The sequence below is a fragment of the Scomber scombrus genome, chromosome 1, assembly GCF_963691925.1.
Source record: "Scomber scombrus chromosome 1, fScoSco1.1, whole genome shotgun sequence".
Lineage (NCBI taxonomy): Eukaryota > Metazoa > Chordata > Actinopteri > Scombriformes > Scombridae > Scomber > Scomber scombrus.
The window spans coordinates 4,078,631-4,099,628 of record NC_084970.1 but is presented as its reverse complement, the minus strand read 5'-3'; the positions used below and the strand labels follow the sequence as shown (position 1 = coordinate 4,099,628).

Here is a 20,998-nt window from a genome sequence, read left to right as displayed (position 1 = left end):
ACAAAACAAAACCATATATATCACAACTATGAAATAACAACAAGGGGTGCAAGACTGTGATGTCATTGTAGAGAAGCCACATTATTACAGGTTGAGGTCCAACTCATAAGTCTGAGCCAAAGTGCTGGACCAACTGATGGACATTGCCATTATCTGTGATTCTGAATAGCATTTATTCATGGTTATCCAAGGTATGTTGAGTCAAAGGGAACTGGACTTGGTTGTAAACACCTGCAGAAGTTTCGCCCCTCAACCAAGGGGCTTCTTCAGTTCTAACTGTCTGGTGGAGAATGCCAGGTATTTAACCTCTGTGTGATCGTTATCAAGACCATTGATACCACATAGCTGGTTAGGCTTCCCTGATATATGAAGTGTATGCATTCCTCACTGTATTGGAATGCATCTACTCGATTTCTTTTCTCGTGTTTGGGTGATAGGGTACATTTTTTAACTTTTTCCTGAATGTGTTACCACAGCATTATTGTGTATTTTCAGAGATTTAGGTAAATATATTATGATGCCAGTATTTTGATGTGTTAAATGTTTTCTCTTCGACAGACAGCTCCACTTACCGTAGCTCCTCCTTCAGCCGTGACAATTTGTCATACAGTCGATCATTCTTCACCCGAATGGGATTGTTGGGGACGAACCAGGCGGCTATAAACTTACACACCACCACAACGTGCTGCAGAAAAACATCGACGTGAAAGAGACACCCAAAAACTATTTAAAATACGTAAATAAATTTAAATGTGCAACAGTATCTAACCCAAATCTATCTAACCAAAATGCACCTCAAACAGAATGACGAAGGCAAAGCGCACAGCCAAGACCAACCAGAACTGAGCGGTCAGAGAGTAGTCCTCATTGGTCCTGTAGTCTCTATAGCTGCACAGACATGAGACATACAATTGTAGTACAATCTGTCCTTTTCATGCAAATATGAGTGATTTCTGTGTATGTTTGGACTGTGTAGAGTAAGCTGCTCTCCCCACCTGCACTCTGTGATGTTAATTTTATTGTCGAGCTCCATCTGTTTAGAACCAAAGTCCTTCTCAACTGCTTCATGTGACATGTAGGCCATGGACAGAGTGTCATTAATGTAGCCCTCCATACAGCTGTACAAAAGAGAAAAAGCTGAATTATGGATATGGCACATGCCAGCCTCTTGAGGTGTTTTATATACGGTATTAATGGGGTATTTGTACTGTAACAGCTGAAACGCCACTGACTGTGTGTTTGTGATTCCATTAGCACAGGGTCCGTAGTGGTAGCGGTAGACAAGGCGTGGAATGAAGTCTGACGAGACCCCGATGACCAGGCCGTTGGCTATCACTGCCAACACACCGATGGCCTCCAAAACCTTTGTCCATACACCTGCAGGCAGAACATATGTAGAGGTGACATATGTGGAGGTGGAACAAGAAACAAAAAAATCGTCAACCTGTCAATCAACCTGTCTTATCTTTAAAGGAAACAGGAAGTGACAAAAGCTAGCAACATATTTTCAGACAAATTGGAAGGGCACTGACTGCATTTTGTCTGTCTAAATGTTGTATGTACTAATTGTAGTTCATATTCTTCAACATTTTAACCATTCTGCAATTAAGCATCATAAAAACAGCAGTTTTATAAATGACCACATGGTGGTGCTATTTGCAAAAAACGAATTTTTTTGTCAATTTAACCAATAGCCCAACTTCTCTCTACACACAAATGTACACAACACCACAACACACACAATTTCTCAAGGCAAGACTCTGACTTATTAAAATAACCATACACACAGCTCACCAATGTCATTGGTTTTCCTGGGAACCAGCCGACGTTCCAAGTGGACCATCTTAATGGCGTCCAGGCGGATCTCAAAGATGTTGTTGATGAGAGCCAGCAGAGGGGCCAGAGGGAATGCCGCCACAAATATGGTGGTGAAACTGAACTGGACCACTAGAGGATGGAAACAGTAGTAAGTAACATAAAAGCTAAATTATATTACACATACTTTTATTATCTGGGACAATTTTACAAAAGATTCAGCATTCCGTTTTTTCTTTTCTTGGTGCCAAAATTATAATACTACATCATCAAAGACACCATCAAATTGCTAATTTTGTATGACCAAAGGTCTTAAGCCTAAATATACTGTTAACAGTCCTATAAAACTGACAAAAGCAGCAATATCTATATCTAAAAAGCTGGAACCAGAGTATGTTTGGCATTTATGTTTAAAATATTAGACTATGTTATGACATTTCTTAGTCAGGGCTTTGTGCATGGGTACAATGAACCAAGCAAATTCAATTTAAAACAATTTAGTTGCTGATTAAAATATAGATTTTTAACCACTTCAGATATGCTACATATCAGTTAAGATGAGGTTTGGATCATATTTGTCCGGAGTGGGGGTTAGAGAGATGGCTAACTGTGGGACCTACCCATCTCCAGGAACTCATTAAATAGGCTGAAAGCATCAGTGGGGGCCAGGTGGTAATTACGCAGCCAGTCCCTAAGTTTACAATTGTCACATGGTTCGACAAGTCCATCCGCATCCCTGCAGGCCTTCCTGTAACAATGACCACACTTCCTCTGCAGCTTCTTTGCAGTCCTTCTCCTGACACAGTTCTTCAGCCAGCTGAAAAACACAGATGGAAAACTTTATTAGCTCATATAGTACCAAAGTGACGATTTAAAGCAGCATGCAGAAAAGCACTCAGTAAACAAAGCATCTGTGTTGTCTGCATCAAAATGAATAAAACTCTGGATAGTTTAATATTACTTCACAATATGACAGAGAAAAAAATCATACTCACGGTACAGTGAACTCAAAGATGTTGTTGAGAGTCTGTTTGAGTATCATGATAATAGCCATCTGGATAAAGAGGTCTGTCAAACAACCACTAGGGTGGCACTAAAGGACACACAGGCAGGAAAAAATATTTATAAAAAAAGACAAAAAACATTTTTTTTAAATAAAAAAAGACACTAGTGCCGAATCACAAACTTGAATACCTGAAAAGTAACTGAATCTACTCACCTCCTCTAGTCTCCACCCGGCTATACGCACATAGTTTCCTGGATGGCCATTTATCCTGTCAGAAGACAACAAGAATTTTAAATCTATTTGACATCACAAAGAGTAAAAAGATGCAGATATATCTGTGATATTTTTTTTTTTTTACAACATACACCTTCCTCCAAACTCCATCTTCAGTTAATAAACATCCAAAATTTTAGGGTGTAAATTATTCAATCAGAGACACAATTTGGACTTTACACACTGCAGTGTTTGGTGGAAAACACCTATAAGAGTATTTCAATATTATTCTACTAGTAAACACTCAAAGTAAACTTAACTTTTGTTTGTCTAAGAGTAAACTCCATAGGACAAGACCAGATAGAAATGGTGTAGTAAAATATTTGTATGTAGGATGCAGGACTATGAAATATTTCATACTTGGAAAAAAAGATGAACCAAGCAGGCAAAATAAATGTAACTGTTCCTATTTGAAAGTCTTCACCAATATATATATCAATAATTTCCCCTCCGCAGACACACAGTACCTGCCCAGGAAGAAGGCCACATAGAAGAGTGAAGAGAAGAGAGTGAAGAACTGGAAGGTGAACATTTTGATTGTGAAGCTTCTCTCTGTGGCAGCGAATGAATTTAGCTTCTCTGCAAACACACGAAACACAAAGATTTGCAACACCATATGGAAATATACATTTTAGCATGACTCACTAACAATTTAGTTGTATATATTTGAGAATCAACATGTTAAAAACATTCATACTTAAAAAAAAAAAAAAAAGTTCTTACCTAAGAGACACAGCTTGAAGGACACCCATTTGTTTACCTACAGAAATGTAAAGAGAGACACCCACAAACAGACAGAGACATGTAGAAAAATATGAATTACTTTACTTTATTATATATATGTTAGATTTTTGGGAACAGGACCTCAGTTAGATCCAACATTTGTACATTTGTTAAGTTGCTTGGTCAGCTTTCTTTCTATTTTCTCAGGTCAAACTGTGAAGACAACTCCATCTGAAGAGACCGTCAATCAAATGCAATTTTAAAAACACGGGGAAATGCATTGTGTGCTTATGTACAAGGCAGTGAGGTAAAAGTCAAACAAGCTATGGAGTCTGATGGTCCAACAGCACCATTATACCATGACTAGTTCCACTTTCTTCTTCATGGCAACACCTGACCCTACCTAAGAATGTAAATTAATGCTAGAAAGTGTTAGAATACCTGATAGACTGCACAATACAGAGATCTTTATTATGGATTTTCTGGCCAGGTGACTTTACACTCTTTTGTGGCCATATTGGAGTGACTCCTCAACTCTAGGACTCTAGGCACAACTAATCCTCCAGTAAAGCTCTGTCAGGGTGCCAGATGTGCTTCCTTGATGATTTGTTTCTTCAAGCAACCAAGCAGAGACTTGTTTTCTTTTCTTTTCTTCACTATGCATTCCTGTGACATAAAGGCCTGAGTTAAGTTTAGCCTACAGTAAGTTCTCAGCTCAGTGTTGATACAACACAGTGTATTTCTGTCATCACATTTTTTTTCTCTCTGAGTCCAGGTCCTAGGTTGGAGGCTGGAGTTCATGTGAGCTAGACAAGATTCAGAGTGGCACTTTTAGTCAGTGTGTACCTGAAAAGTACACTTCAGGGTGTGGGTGGGTGTAAAAAAGGGTCCAGGTTGTGGATCTGAGGCTCTTTGGTGGGTTCACATGTAAAGAAAACTTACCCGGGTCATGATCTGAATGGTGACGTAGTGCAGGATAGCTCCCAGTATCATAGCCACAATGTTGGCATGGTCTTTGATAAACTCCAATTTGCCCTCAGACAATAAGGGTGCCGCCACCACTCGAAACACCACCAGGGCATGAGCGAGACCGATGATCAGCATCAGCTGGAACGCAGACACACCAAGATGTTACGTGATACAGCTTTTTACTTTGATTTTTTTTCCGTGTCTTTGTGTTTCCAACTTGCGCTCATGGTTATAAATCAGCAAGAATCTGAGATTGTGAAACTGACTGACATTATGTTTCATTTTGGCAGGTAAACATGTGAGCCCTTTGTGAGTGTTCCTAAAATATACCAGTGATGAGTGCAGATCCCTCCCCCTAAAGATACATTTCTAGAGAAGCATTCTTGTCTTGAATCAAGCCAAGTCTATCAGATAATGCTGCATCCTACACCCAACAAACTCAACAAATTCGTCTGGCACTTCAACAGAGTAGAAAGTCCATTTCAAAGAACAGAAGAAAAGCTGTAAAGCACTTTGTGTTGAAGCCAAGCTTTGTTTAGTCTTGATGTGTAACACTGGCACTGGATAAGATGCTTTAATGTGGAAATATCAGAGACTAATCAAAACTGCAAGCATTCTAGCACCAGTTTTATCATTTGTAGCAGAAATACTGCGATGACAGAACAGAACTCCAGTCCATATGTCGATGAAATTGCTGAAATTACTCTCAATGGCTGCACCAATGGTGTATGAATATATGTGTGAATGTTAGATTGCTCCTGATGAGCAGGTTGGCACCGTGCGTGGTAGCATCAGTGTATGAATGTGTGTGAATGGGTGAATGTGACATTTGGTGTAAAAGTGCTTTGAGTAGCCAAAAGACTATAAATGCACTGTGTAAATACAGTCCATTTGCCATTAACTGCTATCAGCATAGACACTCTGTATTGCAGTGTCACATGACACACATTGTCACTTACACAATCATTACAAAAGGAACTGCTGGAAATAGGTAAATAAACTTTTAAGAACAAGCACCCTGAAATGGCTCTTTGTTTTATGAGAGTTTAATCAATTAAGTCCAACAAAATTTGGGAATTCTTGAAGAGCATTATGATTAAATTATTATTTCTCTTTCATACACGTTAATCTGGAGTTGTTTAAAGCCTGTCTGATCTTCAAACTGCTCCTGTTCTTTCCCACATCAGACTTCCTTCTAGTGATATCACTGTGTTTCCCGATCTCAACCATTAACCCGCTGAGTACAATGTTAATGTTACAGACAGGAATAATGGCCGAAAGTATATGAAAATAAGATTCAAGTTGCAATAAACTGGAATGAATGTAGAAGCCCTCTAGAGTGTGTGTGTGTGTGTGTGTGTGTGTGTATGTGTGTGTGTGTGTGTGCGTTCGTGTGCGTGTCTGTGTGTGTGTATGTGTATAACATCCTTACCATGAGTGTAACCAGTATGAGAACCAGAGTGCTGCGGAAGTACGAGTGTCTGAACTGTTTGGCTTGACAGTCTGGATCATTCATTATTTCCAGAATCAGTTCTTCCTGTCAACACACACACACAGACAGAGATTCACCACTCAACTCATATAAATCACATTCTATTACCCAACAAGGGATTTTGTGTCTAAAAATCGTGTATCTTGCAGATATTTTCTCTCTAGTCAAAGCGTGACACAGTACAGAAAAGCAGTACCTCCTCTTCACACCAGTCATACACCTTCCACTTGGAAACATATTTGGCCCTGGTTCTCTTCCACAACTCCAGGAACAGTGTAGCTGTGAACACAGAGAGGACAAAGGGTTCATCAGAGGGAACATCAGATCAGATTTGATCAGTTCAGATCACAGACTTACCCCAGATTGCCATAAACATAGCAAAAGCCACAGTTCCCTCATTGTCAAACAGATGGCTGACCTGTGTGGACAAAAATACATCATTTCATGTATCTCCTATAGTGTTAACATATAAATCTTGGTCCATAGGTGACAGTTCAGAGAATGTCTTAGCTAATAAAGCTCTTACATCCCAGTTATAAGAAACAAAAAGCAGTTATGTGTGGAACAAAGTACAAAGGCTGGCTTGTGTTAGTTGGTTTGTGGTAATGTAATTAATTAGCTGTTCACTCAACCTCTCCCCTGAACAACCATTGTCTAATCTTAGCTCACCAACCATAACTACAGGTGATACAATGAAATGTTGAAGTGACTGTTATTTCAGCTAAATCAACAGTTGGCAGCTAGAATTGAGAAATCTGTTTATGTCTACCTCTGTCTGTCACCAAGGACCCCGTGTTTCTAAAAATGAGTAAGAAATTCAAATGATAAATCTGCCGCTGTTAGCACAGTTAACTTGTTAACCTAATTTGTTTCAGCTTGACAGATGTAGCAAAAGTATGCAGGGCTTAGCTAAGGTTAAACAAATTAGTTCAGAAACATGCAAAAATAAAGTCCATTATACACTCACAGTATAATTTACTTATTATTAAAAAATCATGCATTTAACCAATAAAACAAACAGGTGGTAGTATAGCCACTGCTCATTTTTCTGCCCTCATGCTAACATGCCCTACAATTAGCCTTAGTGAAGTGACATTGATTTAGGAGGAAGGACAGATGCAACTTCCTCTTATCTTTGGTTTTACCACCAAGTGTTGATTAGGCAACACTGAACAGGACAATTGACAATACAGGACACCACCTCAACAAACAATATCATTTAACCCTCCTGTTGTCCCCGGATCAATTTTGACCTGGGAGGACAAAAGGCATTAACTAAAAAATGAGGTTTAGTTTCCTTTAAATGATGCCTATTGACCATCATTTCCAAACAATACGTATAAAATTTGTGGTAATAAGTTCAAATGAAGTAAATCAAACCGGATCAAAAAGCAAAACGGTACAGTGTACAATACAGTACAATAATATAAAATGAGAGATAGGCTATGTTTAAGTTATTATCATGTGGGAGCGGGGTCTATAAATACAGTTTACCCCAAATATTAAGCTTAATCATACAAACTCATAATGTGATTGTTATATTTTTTACCTAATAGCTGGTAGGTGGGAATATTTAGCCACAACTTCTCTTTTAATTCACAACTAGTTTGAACTCATAAGCAGCTTGCGCAAGAGAAAAGTAAACGGAGTAAACTAGAGCGACACAGATTAGATCAGTTTACCTTGGCATAAGTGCAAGTGTCTGACAGCTTCCACACTGTACACCTCTTGTCACAGCGAGGACACATTGTGATGTTGGACTCACATACTTCCTTACTGAGGACAGACAGAAAAAGACAATACTCACAGAATGTAATATGTGCAGTGAAAACTGAAGGAAAAGGTCATTGTCTTTAATAAGAGTCATGCTGTGGCAGTGATTCAGCTGGTGCTTTTATACAGAAACATGTGTAACAGGAAGGACTGGCTTCCAATGGCTTTACTAAATGCTTATTTAAGAAATTCTCCGCTCATCAAATAAAGGCTTGCTGTGTGTTTAAAAATCTAAATGATGATAAAAGGACAAGTGTTCTGCATGTTGTAGACCATTTAACACAAATCTCTTAGACATAAGACTCACATGAGAGGACTGGTCTTGAAAAAGGCCAGCCCGTACAGGAACACTACAATACCCAGTACAGCAGCCGGTATCAGCATCTTGGTGTACCAGCTCAGCCACATGTAGTACAGAGCCACCTTCTCCCCAAAGTAACACCTGGAGGGACCAAACACAGAGAGGGACATAAACATACCAGTCTCTTTAAGAAACATTCATCTAACTTAAACATTTTCATGTTTTATTGTTTGGATCACAAATTATATCATTAAGACAAAGCAACATCTCAGACAAATCCAGGACCAGGTGACTAAAAAGTACATATCAGATCATGAATTGGTCACATATAACTGAAACATTCGGTTTTGGTTCTAGCAAGGTAACTTTATTGCTTGTCACACATCCCTCAATCTCTCTCCTTGTTTCCTGTCAGTGTCAACTATCAGCCATCTGATAGAAGCAAAAAAATGCCATACTGCCAGCACTGGACTCTGACTTAGCCTCTCAAAGACACTAATAAGGTTATTAGTGTCTTTGAGAGGCCAAGTCAGAGTCTAAGGCCTAGTTTGACCCAGTGCATATTAGTTATGGAAAATTCCCTAACAGTCCTCAATCCACAATTTGTTGCACTTCAACTTTGCAAAATAAGTTTGGGGAAATTAGAGTTGAGATGTGGAAAACTTATACCGACTTAATCGCATCGACTCAAGGCTGTAACCACTGCCAAAGCTTCCTCTGCTAAACATTGACTTTACAGGGCTAAAGCCATCATTCACTTTGTGAATTGTATAAACGTTTAAAGGGTGCTCTAAGGAGTTTGCATTGCCCCCTTACAGTCTTCTTAATTCTATTTCTTGGCACATTGCTGCGTATCTTGGAGAATTACTGCCACCAACAGATCAGTGGAATGGTAGGAAACATTGCTCCATCTATCTACTACAGGATGGAATCTCTCTCTGTGTGTATGTATGTCCTTCATGTATCTCTTGAACCATTCACCCGATGGACTCCACACTTGGTGGGTGCATTGCGAGGGAACAAAGGGAGTGCTGTGTCAAATTTGGACACTCTGTAGCAGTGAGGCGGGGCTTCTGGGCTCTGACACCGCATCCTGACATACAGCGAGCGAGCGAGCGAACCGGTGACAAAATCTTGCGCGAAACTGTCCTGATAGCGTGATGATTTTTAGTGCGAGTATATTCCAAACCAATCAAACCCTCTCTCTGCTAGCTAGCTTGTCAACAGGAAGCAGCGTGTACATTTCAACCAATAAGAAGTATTTAGGGGCGGGACACGGCCCCGAAATTTCGTCCAGATAGAGACAGAGCGAGCGATTTTTTGTGGGTTGGGCATCATCGCTGGACACGGCGATGTCGCTCGTGGCATGTCAGGCAAGGCTGATTGAAAACTCATGTATTTTAAATTACTTTTTCTCGCTCGCACTGGTTTTCCTTAATCCATTATGCTGACATCAACAGCGACAGACATACAGATGTACAGACATACAGATGTACAGACAGACAAATGGACAGACAGGTGGACTGACTTGACATCACTGAATGGCTGAGGTTTAAACAGAGCCGACCATTGAGCCCACTTCTTGGACAGTGTTTTCTGCTCTTTCTTCTGGAAATCAGGAGGGAAAAATCAACATAAAGACGTCAGGTTTGTAGCCTTACAAGAGTCATATCAAGAAACAAGTTTTACCAGGAAATATTTGGAGTCAGCAAGTGAACATTATACATTAATTACAACATTATATTTTCCATGAATTATTCTTTTAAACACAATTAAACACACTTTTGCTACTCAGTATTAATCACAATATATTAAACCATGAGGATGGTTTAATGAGTCTTTCCTACTTCTGCTGCTGCTACAGAGTAAAAATGAACAGCTTTGTAGTCGTTCCATAGTTCCTTTATATATCCAGCTTTACTTTACACCAAGTAAGTCCCAATTCTGATGCTGCATTTCAACTAGAAATGTATTCACACAGACTCTGAAGCTGCTTCGGACTCATCATATAGTTTTTATAGATGTTTAAAGATGACAGTATGGAATAACAGCAGCAGTAGTTTAATCAGATGAGCGAAAGGTTTTCTCACCTCATGGAGGCAGAACGTGGTGTCAAACACACCCTTGATCATCAGCTCATCCAGGTTCTCTGACAGAATAAAACACAACAATGTAACTATAGTTAAGTTCTGATGGTTGCTGTCACAGATTACCTCCTTATTAATCACACTCACCTCCTGTGTTGATGAAGGTATTTTTAAGAATGAAACTGACAATTCGGATCCTGAAAGAAACAATGCAAGGTTCAGACATAGTGAAGAAAGTGTAGGACTGGATTATAAAGGTCAAACTGAGTAGGTTCATATTAGATCACAAGATCACATAATGATATATACACACATATATATATATAGTATTACTCATCATTAATAGAGGAGAATAAAAACTGCAATGCATTCATTTTCAGCACTTTGGCTGACAAGAGTCATAACTCACCAACCTCATGAGCTTATTTAATGATAAAATTCTACCTATTAGAGACAAAATTCATCTCCTACCCTCAACAGGTACAGATTTATCCCCAAACACAGAAACGGATGTAAAACTGATATATATTAAGACGGTTTTTTCCCCCTCTAATTCACCTTCCAGAACTAATTTAAACAATTTCTTCACCAACCTGTCTCTTCGACCCCATCCCATTTAGGCTACTTAAAGGAAGTCTTAGCCTTAGTTACCACTTCTTTCCTAGATATGATCAATCTGTCTTTGGTAACAGGATATGTACCACAGTCATATTAACTAGTAGCTGTAATTAAACCTCTTCTTAAAAAGTGCACCCTTGATTCAGGCATTTTAGTGAACTATAGATCTATATCTAACTTTCCCTTTCTCTCTAAGATCCTTGAAACAGTAGTCAACAATCATGAAATGAGTTTATTTGTGGCCTTCCACTCAGGACTTAGAGCTCATCATAACACAGAGACAGCACTGGTGAAAGTTACCAATGACCTCCTACAGGCCTTATCGTAATAATGAATTTGACACAATTGACCATCACATTACAGAGACTGGAACATTTAAAAGTAATTTGCATTATAAAGCCATTAATGGTCAGGCACCATCATATCTTAAAGAGCTTACCATATTACTCCACTAGAACACTGCAAGCTTATTTATTACTAGAGTCTCCAAAAGTAGAATGAGAGGCAGAGCCTTCATCTATCAGGCTCCTCTCCTGTGGAACCATCTTCCAGTTCCAGCAGACACCCTCTCTACATTTAAGAGTAGGCTTAAAACTATCCTTTTGATAAAGATTATGGTTCGGGTCGGCCAGGCTTACCTTGGACCAGCCTCTAGTTACGCTGCTGTAGGCCTCGACAGCTCAAGGTTTGGGGTAAGGGTTAGGGTATCTCTCTCCTCTCTGCTCCCTTCTTTCTCTTTCAACTCAACGAGTCAAGGAGTCGAGGCAGGTGGTTGCCCAATTAGATCCTGGTTCTGCTGAAGGTTTCTTCTCATTAAAGGAGAGTTTTTTCTCGCGGATGTCATCAAGTGCCTTGAAATGACTTCTATTGTGATTTAGCGCTATATCGTTACAATTGACTTGACTTGCATTGACTAAGGTGCACTTCCAGCTCTTGGCCGGACATGAATAGTCAGTTTCAACAATGAGAAACTGTGTTTGTCAATAATACAATTATGTCCTTGATCATTGCTGTAAGAAACGTCCAACCACTGAGCTTAAAATTCTGTTGCAACACTGCCAGTAGTGAGGTCAATAGTGAAGCAGCAGTTGCAGTCATCCATCAGTGACTTCATGCCCAGTTTGAGTGTAGATCACATTTGTTTTGATGGCTCTCTGAGCCAAACACACAATTTCTGTTGTTACACATGTAAAACTAAAAAAAATAGTAAAGACTGTTGAGCTGTTATAGGGCCTGTGTAGACGGCTGTAATGATCAAAATAGGGGCTATACAGCATTTGCTTTGCCTGATGCACATGATGGATGACTAAAATATGTCTGAAACACCTTTGTAGACAAGCTATGACAGGCTGCCCCCAGACATTACATTTCAGACTTAGTTTCCTCTGCCATAGTGTTCCGTCTGTAAAGATATATTATGAGCTGAGGATGTATCTTTTTTTAAATTTCCATTCCCACCTCCCATATTTTGTGCCTATAAAGCGGAACAGGAATGCTTTGGTTAAGATGTAAGAGTGGTATTAATCTTTTCATCTGACTCTCAAAAAAACAAATGAGGATATTTTAGATCAAACTGCTCTTTTAAGTGAAAGAAATCATTTGAGAGGAAATAAGTTGGAGGTATTCATAGCCAAGAGCAATTACATAAACCTGTACTGTTGTTAAATTACCCAGGATCTTTCCCTTCCTGTCACTGTGTCAAAGTACATGTTATTATTAAAAACAACCTTTTAAATGATATAACCTTACAGTAACTTCCGTGTATCAGTATCACAGATAAAAAATGATCTCATCACTTAATATGAAACTGCAGCATTTGCTTGAAACAACACGCCAATTGTCAGACCAGCATTTTCTGGAACCACCTTTCCACCATTGTGTGTAGTGGTGACAGTTGTGTAAATATGTGTGTATTTGTGTGTTCGAGGCACCTTGTAGCTTGAGGGACGTTGCCCTTTACATCTCCACACCAGTTACAGGAATCAGAGACTTTGAGCAGGTACATGTAGTCTTCAAATATTTCCCTGGGTGCACGTAGGCCGAAAAACAGCTTGTCATCATTGTCGATTTTCTAGCAAACAAACAAGACAAGTGTGAGTAGGACAAGTAAACCCTTTTATTCATACCCTCATGCACACAGCATTACATCTCAGTTCAGGGGACAGTGTTTTGTAGATGGTTTGGAAAGGTGAAGGAATGAGACTCACGGTGACTTTGATATTTTTCTTTTCTAGGAGCTTGATGAAGGCTTTCTGCTTCTGAGCCTTCTGGTCGTCGTCATCGTCGACTTTGTCGGCCACCAGTACATAGTCAAATGTCCTTCGGGTGGCCTGTTTAAAGACAAGATACATCCAGTGAGAATGGAGACTTTGATTTGAACAATGCAGACTCACAGTCTGGGTCATACTTAGACTACAGTCTTGGGTAACTAAGGTATGTGGTGTAACACAGGATTTAATAACCCAATATCTGAAATAGATTTACTATCTATACACCAGTACAACATTTCCTACCATTAGACCCACAATTTAAATATGAAAAACCCATTAAAAAACACCTTTTAATGGGGAAAATATGGAAGAAACCACAAGGGATTATTTTCCCACCTCTGTATGAAAGAAACAATCCAATAGAGTGATGCTACAGTAGTTCTATAATCAATCCCAGCTTAGTGAAACTATATGTTTTGTTTGTGTTGTTATCATCAGAAAGGAGTTGATGAACCTCTTTTTTCATTTGGAGGTAATGGTCACATTGTAATACGCTGTGTGTACATATATTTACATATAAACAAGGATATGGACACTATCTACTGAGCACTTTTAGTTGGAGGTTTTTTTTTTGACAAGGTACCTTCTTTCAAATAAATCTCAACGCTACGGCATGCAATGACATTTTTCGGGAAGACCCTTCTCAGCTTCATCAAGAAATGTTTTCTCCCAGTTTGGTGTGGAAAAACTTGACAAGCCTGAACAGAGCCCTGATCCCAACCCATCCAACAAATGTGGGATGAACTGGAATGCTAACAAGAAGCAATGCTTTATCACCCAACATCAGAGCTCCACCTCATGCTCTTGTGATTGAATGGGAATGATTTCCTGCAGCCAGGTTCCAAAATATGCTGGCGACCCCTCCCAGACGACTGGAGGCCATTACAACAGCAGTCTAGTATATTGATTTTGGAATGACAATTGTTAGGTTTGGGAGTTTGTTTAGATGTCCTCATACATTTGGTCATATTGTTGCATATGAAGGAAAACAAATGATATCACAATATAATTCTTATCCAATATGTTTGAATTTTCCTGAAGAGTAGAAGCTTGTGGGGCTCTTAAATTGTTGATTGCCATTATAAATAGATGGAAACAAGGGCCCAACCGATAATGATATTAGGAAGTTAAAAAAGTCAGATAATGGTATATTGACTGATAATATTATACAGAATATATACATAAACACATGTTTTGCAATGTTTCCTCGAATGTAGTTATCAAACACTTGTAAATATGGTATTTACTCACTTTTCAAAATAAGCGCACAGAAACAGTAAAGTTCACTGGGAATTCAATAATTATAATTAGCTGCGAATAAAAAATGGTGCATATTGGACAGCATGTTCACCAATACATATATATATATATATATATATATATATATATCGGTGATAGGTCAAAATTGGCCGATAACATTGGCTGACCAATATATCTACGGGCTCTAATGGAAACTTAGTTGTGCTCTCCATAGATATAGTTTTGCCCTTTCATGAAACAGATTAAAAGAGAATGAGTAACCTTCAAAAAGGCTAGATCCTACACTTCCAATAATGCAACTTGATAGCATTTAATGTCCCTGCCTGGTAAGTGTTCACGTCTTTCAAATTCCATGCCCGGGTTTATAATGCAAACTTTCTCAAGTCTAATCCATGATGACATCATCAGGGCTGTTTTAGTAGTGAGTAGTACTCCTCATGATGAAACTGGTAAACCGGTCTTCAAGTGTGAAATTGCATAAGAGTCTATGTAAAACGGTTTTGCAACTGATGACAATTAGCTTCAACAGCCTCATTCGCCGTTAGATGTTATAAACGTATGATATTTGGACAGTAAACCAGTAACCTCAGTAGTCAACCAGCCTAGTTTAACACAGACTGAATTCTGGCAAAACCTGAGTTAAAACTATTCTTGGACCCACTACAAAGCTCATCTTATTTACCCTACATGTTGTATCACGGAGGTTTACGAGCTAGTCACTCATTCATGCGATGAGTCAACTGGGTTCTGACTGATGAAGCAGGTTTACACCTGTGCTGAGTAAAACTCAGAGCAAGTGTTTCAGTCAGATCAGACTTTGGCAGCTTTTGGGTTTAATTCAGAAAAGACTTGTTAAAAAATGCAGGAGGTTCCTACACTGAGCAAACCTGACAACACCATGAGAGGACAGAACTTAATGTTGGTGAGCTCATACCTCCGATACATCTTCTACATCTGTTTTGTGCAAATGAGACAGGAGTAAGGCCATAGAAGGACATTTTGAGAGAGCCTGTTTATCTCTGAAGCACACGTCTGATAGCGACCAGCCTCACTTTTCCAATACAGAATCCTTTCATAGCCATGTGCAGATATTCCCCCTTTTTGCATGATTTGATACAGAGTCGACTGATGAAGTCATGCAGAACCTGCAGTTATCTTGTTGATGTAGGAAAAGAACAGATGGGAGGAGCGGTGAGACAGGAGGACTCTTACCGTGGGATAAAGTAGAGGCTGTGTGAGGTAGCCATCCTTCCCTCTCTCCCCCAGCTCAATGTTTTCCTTTAATACACACAAACACACACACACACACACACACACACACACACACACACACACACACACACACACACACACACACACACACACACACACACACACACACACACACACACACACACACTTTGGTTAGAGATAAAACAATACACACAGGTATACTTTATGGCAAGTTGTTTCATCATATTACCCTGAAGGTTTCATATTACCAATGCCTGTAATTCATTTATGACTGGTCAAGCAATAAAATGCCTGACTAAAGTGAAATCTGTAACATTCAATTAATTCATCATCAAAATTGTTGCAGATACAATTTCTGTGAATCATTAACTGATTAATTGTGTCAGAGCAAAGGCACATAGTGAGTGTTTATTTTGAAAGCTGCTTAAAGATTCCCTCCAGACATGTTTTAATTTGTGTCTGATTTGGTTTTCCCACAAAAAAATATAATCCTTCTCCTTCCTGAGAGGAAAATTCTCAACTCAGGTATTGTGTAAATGCATTTGCTGTGTGATTGAACCAGGCAGTGCAAATAATCGACAGGCGCGAATATCCATTGATCAATTGTTTCCTCAGTAGGTCAGATGTGAAACCTGTTACCCGTTTACCTGGAGCAGTAGGGGTCACACCCAAAGCTACAGGTTTCACTATGTGAACAGATTTTACCGCTCTCCCAGAATAGTATCAGCTCAGTTTATCTTGGACTGTAAAAGACATGATGGCATTAAAAAAAACAATTGTAAATTCTTTTATAGTATTGACTGCTGGTGTGAAAATACAACAATAAGTGAGAAAGAGGGCAGAACAAAATGAAAAGCTGAGCAATGACGGTGGTTTCAATGGCAGGCAGGTTGGGACCTGCAAGTTATACAATGTCAGTTGGGGAGGAGGACAAAAGCTAGACTGCGGAACTGCATGCTGGTTTATTAAGTAATGCAGATTGTAGTGTCATAATACACGTGCAAAGAATCAGAGGGATACTTTAAGATATCTACATTTACAATAAGGCCTGTAAGAATCTAACTAAATGTAATGCCATTACACTGGCCATACATAACGATTGAAAATTGGAGATTACACATAAGTAAAAATAATGCAGTAAAACGCTGAAGGATTATTAACAAATTTAAAACTGAGGCATGAATATTATTGTATTTATAAACGTACTAAATATGTGTATATATGTGCATATTTTCACTGTAATATTATATGTGCATTATATATATAGCCAATTATTATAAATGTTTTGTGTTTGTTATGTACATAGGAATCTATTGAATGACTTCAAGCAAATGCTTCAGCCTACATCTTTTTAGTCAGAAGCTGCTTTATTTATTTTATAATTTTATAAAAGAGTTTCATTTAATTGGCCTCGGCTAAAGACATACAGTGGTAATAAAGTGACCATCCAGAAATAATGATTAATACTAAACCTAACAGTAACAGAATTAACAAGAGTCATCAAGTCAGCAGATATATCAGCTACAGGATAAATGCTAACATTGGGCCCCATAAGCTCCTGGTCACACCAGACCAGCTGTGGAAGTAAAAACACAGTGTAGTGAATGGATTAAGGATGCATTTCATTTCTTATGGATTCTTATTTTGCATTTAGAACAGAATATGTGATTTTCTTCTTTCAAAATCAAACTAAAATAAAGATCTTTGGGATTTGGACACACAGAATTTGACAAGACATTTGAGAACATCACCTTAGACAATCCTCACTATTTTCTGACATTTTTTACACTAAATGATTCATCAATTAAGATTAATCAAGAATTTAATCAGCAGATGAATCAATAATTAAACTAATCCATTCCATACCTCCATTCCACATGTGGAAGTGTGTTTGGACAAGATACAGAACCTCAAACTGGTCCTGACGGCTGTGCTACGAGTGTGTGTGTGTCTGTGAATGATTAAACACCTCCCGATGAGCATGTGGGCACCTTGCATGGCATCTTCTGCCATCAGTGTATGAAAGTGTGTGTGAATGGGTTGAATGAGCGTAAAGTGCTATATAAATGCAACCCATCCCATTGAAACTTCTAAATATAATATGGCTTATTTGGTATTGATGTAATGTGGAGATATTGAGTTGTCTTTAGAGTGAAGTTGTACTGGTTTGAAGCGGTGAGTCTGGCAGGTAATCCATCATTCAGATGCATTAGACTGCTGTATGTATGATTTAAGGAAACTCTTACTTATTAAGAGTGGGTTCCTATGTTAGACTACTACTTTTGTGTTTTGTCCATCATTTATATATGTTCACTTTGTGTTAATGCTGAATGACATTTATATACAGTATTTGTGTTTTGGTTTGTCTGTTATTGTGACTTGGATACTTGCTAAATATGAATTAATGGAGTTTTGTTCTTTGGGGAAACAATTAGAAAAAAGAAAGGAAAAACTTTTAGTTAGTCTGCATTTGCTGGTTGTTATTCATGTATTACTTGTTTATTTATTACTTACAATGTGATGAATATGCAACCTATTTGATAATGTACTTTTATCATTTTCTAACCTGTCAGTTCATCCACTGAACTGACTCGTGATAGTTATTTATTTGCATTTTGTTTTTCTCTTTTAATGAGACTAAATATTACAACCACGAACTTGCAGCCTCTCATAATGAACAAGTGGTGGAACAAGTATTCTAGTCCTTATCTCATTAAAAGTAACAATACAGTGTCAAAATACTCATTATATAACTTTAATTTGATTAAAATACTGCAGTTTTATCAGCAAAATGTACTTTGTGGAAAGGTTGTTTTTTGGCGGTAGAACAGTTCTCCTGTTATTTCATGTTATTTTTCTGGATCAATACAGTGTTACTGATGCATTCACAAGAAAACACTATTTCAATTTAATTTTTTTATATAATGTAATAAAAATGTGTCACTCATCAAGTGTTTTGTATGTAAAACCTTAAACCACACAGCAGTATATAAATATGCATTTATGCGTGTTTGTATTACACCATCTACACAGTAACTAGTAACCATATAAAGTAAAACACACCATAAGCATATTGTAGTGTAGTTAGTTTAAACTGGGAATATTCCAGAAGAGTAGTTTGAAACTGAAACATTAGTTGGCATGAGACAGTAAACAACACGGTTCACTGCAGAGGAGATAGAACACTTCTTACCTCCACTGTCTTGTAATACATGTTAGAAGTTGTCCCGGTGTTGCTGTTGTTGAAGTTCGACAACTAACTACATCCACCAGAAAAACACATGTACATCCCTCCAGCTGTCCGTCCTCATGACTGCATCACTCATAAAATGACCCAGTCGCTCTTCGCAATACATTTCTCTCCGTATAACTATGCGTAGAACGTCGTTTCCGCATTTCTGAGCGCCAGCTATCAACAGGTGAGTGTGCGCGCGCGTGTGTGTGCAGGGCGCAGGGAGGTACAGGTGTGCACTCACCTGGCCAGACCTGCTGACGTCACATCTTACACAGACTGAACGGCAAGACGCATTCAAGAACCGCGGGAAAGATGAGAGATACAGCTAAACTGGTGAGAGATGTGTACTGTAGATTGTAATACTGGATGAATATTTTCTCTTCTTCTCAGTTTTCAGATTTCAGCAAGACTAAACACTCAATAAGTATTTACATTCACAGGCCTTCATATCAATGCTGATTTATCAATAAGGAAGAAAGAGAGAAAAAAAAGATTAGATCACTATTTAGATCATGCTTCTCCAAATGAAAAAACAAAAATGTAATTTATTTATGTCATTCTTAGGAAACAGAATGACCAATTTCTGAAATAAATGTACATCAAAATGGACAAAAGAGATGATATATTCCCTGAAATGTTGTGTTTATTTTTATGCATTTCTTTCCTAAATCCAGTTACCTATTTGTTTAGTTATATTTTTCCAGTTAAGAACTATTAACCCTTTTTGCTAAATGTACATATTTACAGCTATCTGTCTATTTTTCAAATATTCTAAAAAAAATCAAATATGGGTTATAGTACTACCATTCTGCATTTATGTACATAGATTGTTCTTTTTCTTTTTACATTCTTTATTTGCACACCTGTAAAGTATTAAGTGGGATTGACACATCATGTGACCATGGCCTTTTGTGTATTTAAGATGGTTATGTTCTAGTTGATTTCTAGTCTGAAGAAGAGCATTGTGCTCCAAGCGTCATGCTGGTGATATCCAAATAAATACCTGCATTGGGAGCTGCAGTGTGTTGACTTTTTTTCTTGCTGTTCTATATCAGTATATCAGTAAATACAAACTGGCTCTGTTTGAACGCTGGGTTAACATGTCAACTAGAAAAACATACTTGGAGGAAATCAAACCTTTGCCATCACAAATTTTTAATATCACTTCTTTAACATCTTCCAAACAGAAAAAGATGAGATGATCACAGTTTTGTTTTTAGCACTAATTAAAAAACACTGAAGACCAGTTCTGTTAAATTAAGGTGAAAGTGCCCAAACATAAATCTTTAAAACAAAAGAAATGTGACTTTACACACTTCACACTATTGTAGTGTTGTATAAAGGCATTTAGGTGTTGCTTTCAAATAGACAACATTAAATACAGTGTTGACTTTCTATTTTGCTTAGATTTCACTAACTACTGAAATATATCACATGTTGAAAGTAGCCACTGAATGCTGTTTATTAGATAGGGCAGGCTAAACAACACCACACTTGCTTGTAATGAAATGATACCTTACTTGTTTGTTTTCTTATTCTGAGGTCTTAGCAATGGCTTTCTTGCTGCAACTTGACCTGTCAGACCTGCAACCCGAAGTCTTCTCTTCACAGTTGAAACTGAGACTTGCTTACTACGACCACTATGAAGCTGTGCTTGAAGCTGTTGTCCTGTGAGCCGCCTATCACACAAGCTGTTGGACACTTTCAGAGTGTCCTCCAGTTTCTGAGTGCTTTGTGATGGTGAAGGAAACTGTACTCACTGACACCTTGACTTTCTTCGCAATTTCTCTGTAGGAAAGACCTACATTTTTAAGTGTTTTTGTATAATTTTCAGTTTTGGGTAACCTTACCTTTTTTTTTTTTTTTTTTTAAACCTCTGGCAGTTCACCACTTACCTTTGTACCATTTCAAGCTATTCATTGGACTTGAACTGCTTGAATTTC

The 20,998-nt window shown here is 38.2% G+C and overlaps 1 protein-coding gene across 1 annotated transcript; it reads right to left on the bottom strand.

The window, feature by feature from the left end:
• Nucleotides 1-568: 568 nt before the first annotated feature.
• On the bottom strand, nucleotides 569-19,034 carry LOC133979370 (anoctamin-9-like). Its single transcript, XM_062417885.1, has 22 exons — nucleotides 19,014-19,034; nucleotides 13,265-13,387; nucleotides 12,989-13,128; nucleotides 10,587-10,636; nucleotides 10,443-10,501; nucleotides 9,881-9,960; nucleotides 8,359-8,493; nucleotides 7,961-8,054; nucleotides 6,636-6,696; nucleotides 6,475-6,557; nucleotides 6,219-6,323; nucleotides 4,760-4,924; nucleotides 3,818-3,854; nucleotides 3,562-3,673; nucleotides 3,035-3,089; nucleotides 2,811-2,908; nucleotides 2,436-2,632; nucleotides 1,795-1,947; nucleotides 1,233-1,377; nucleotides 996-1,118; nucleotides 795-888; nucleotides 569-685 (listed from the first exon to the last, which is right to left on the bottom strand). Exons 1-22 carry the CDS (start codon nucleotides 19,032-19,034, stop codon nucleotides 569-571), a joined length of 2,247 nt encoding a protein of 748 aa, XP_062273869.1.
• Between the last annotated feature and the right edge of the window lie 1,964 nt (nucleotides 19,035-20,998).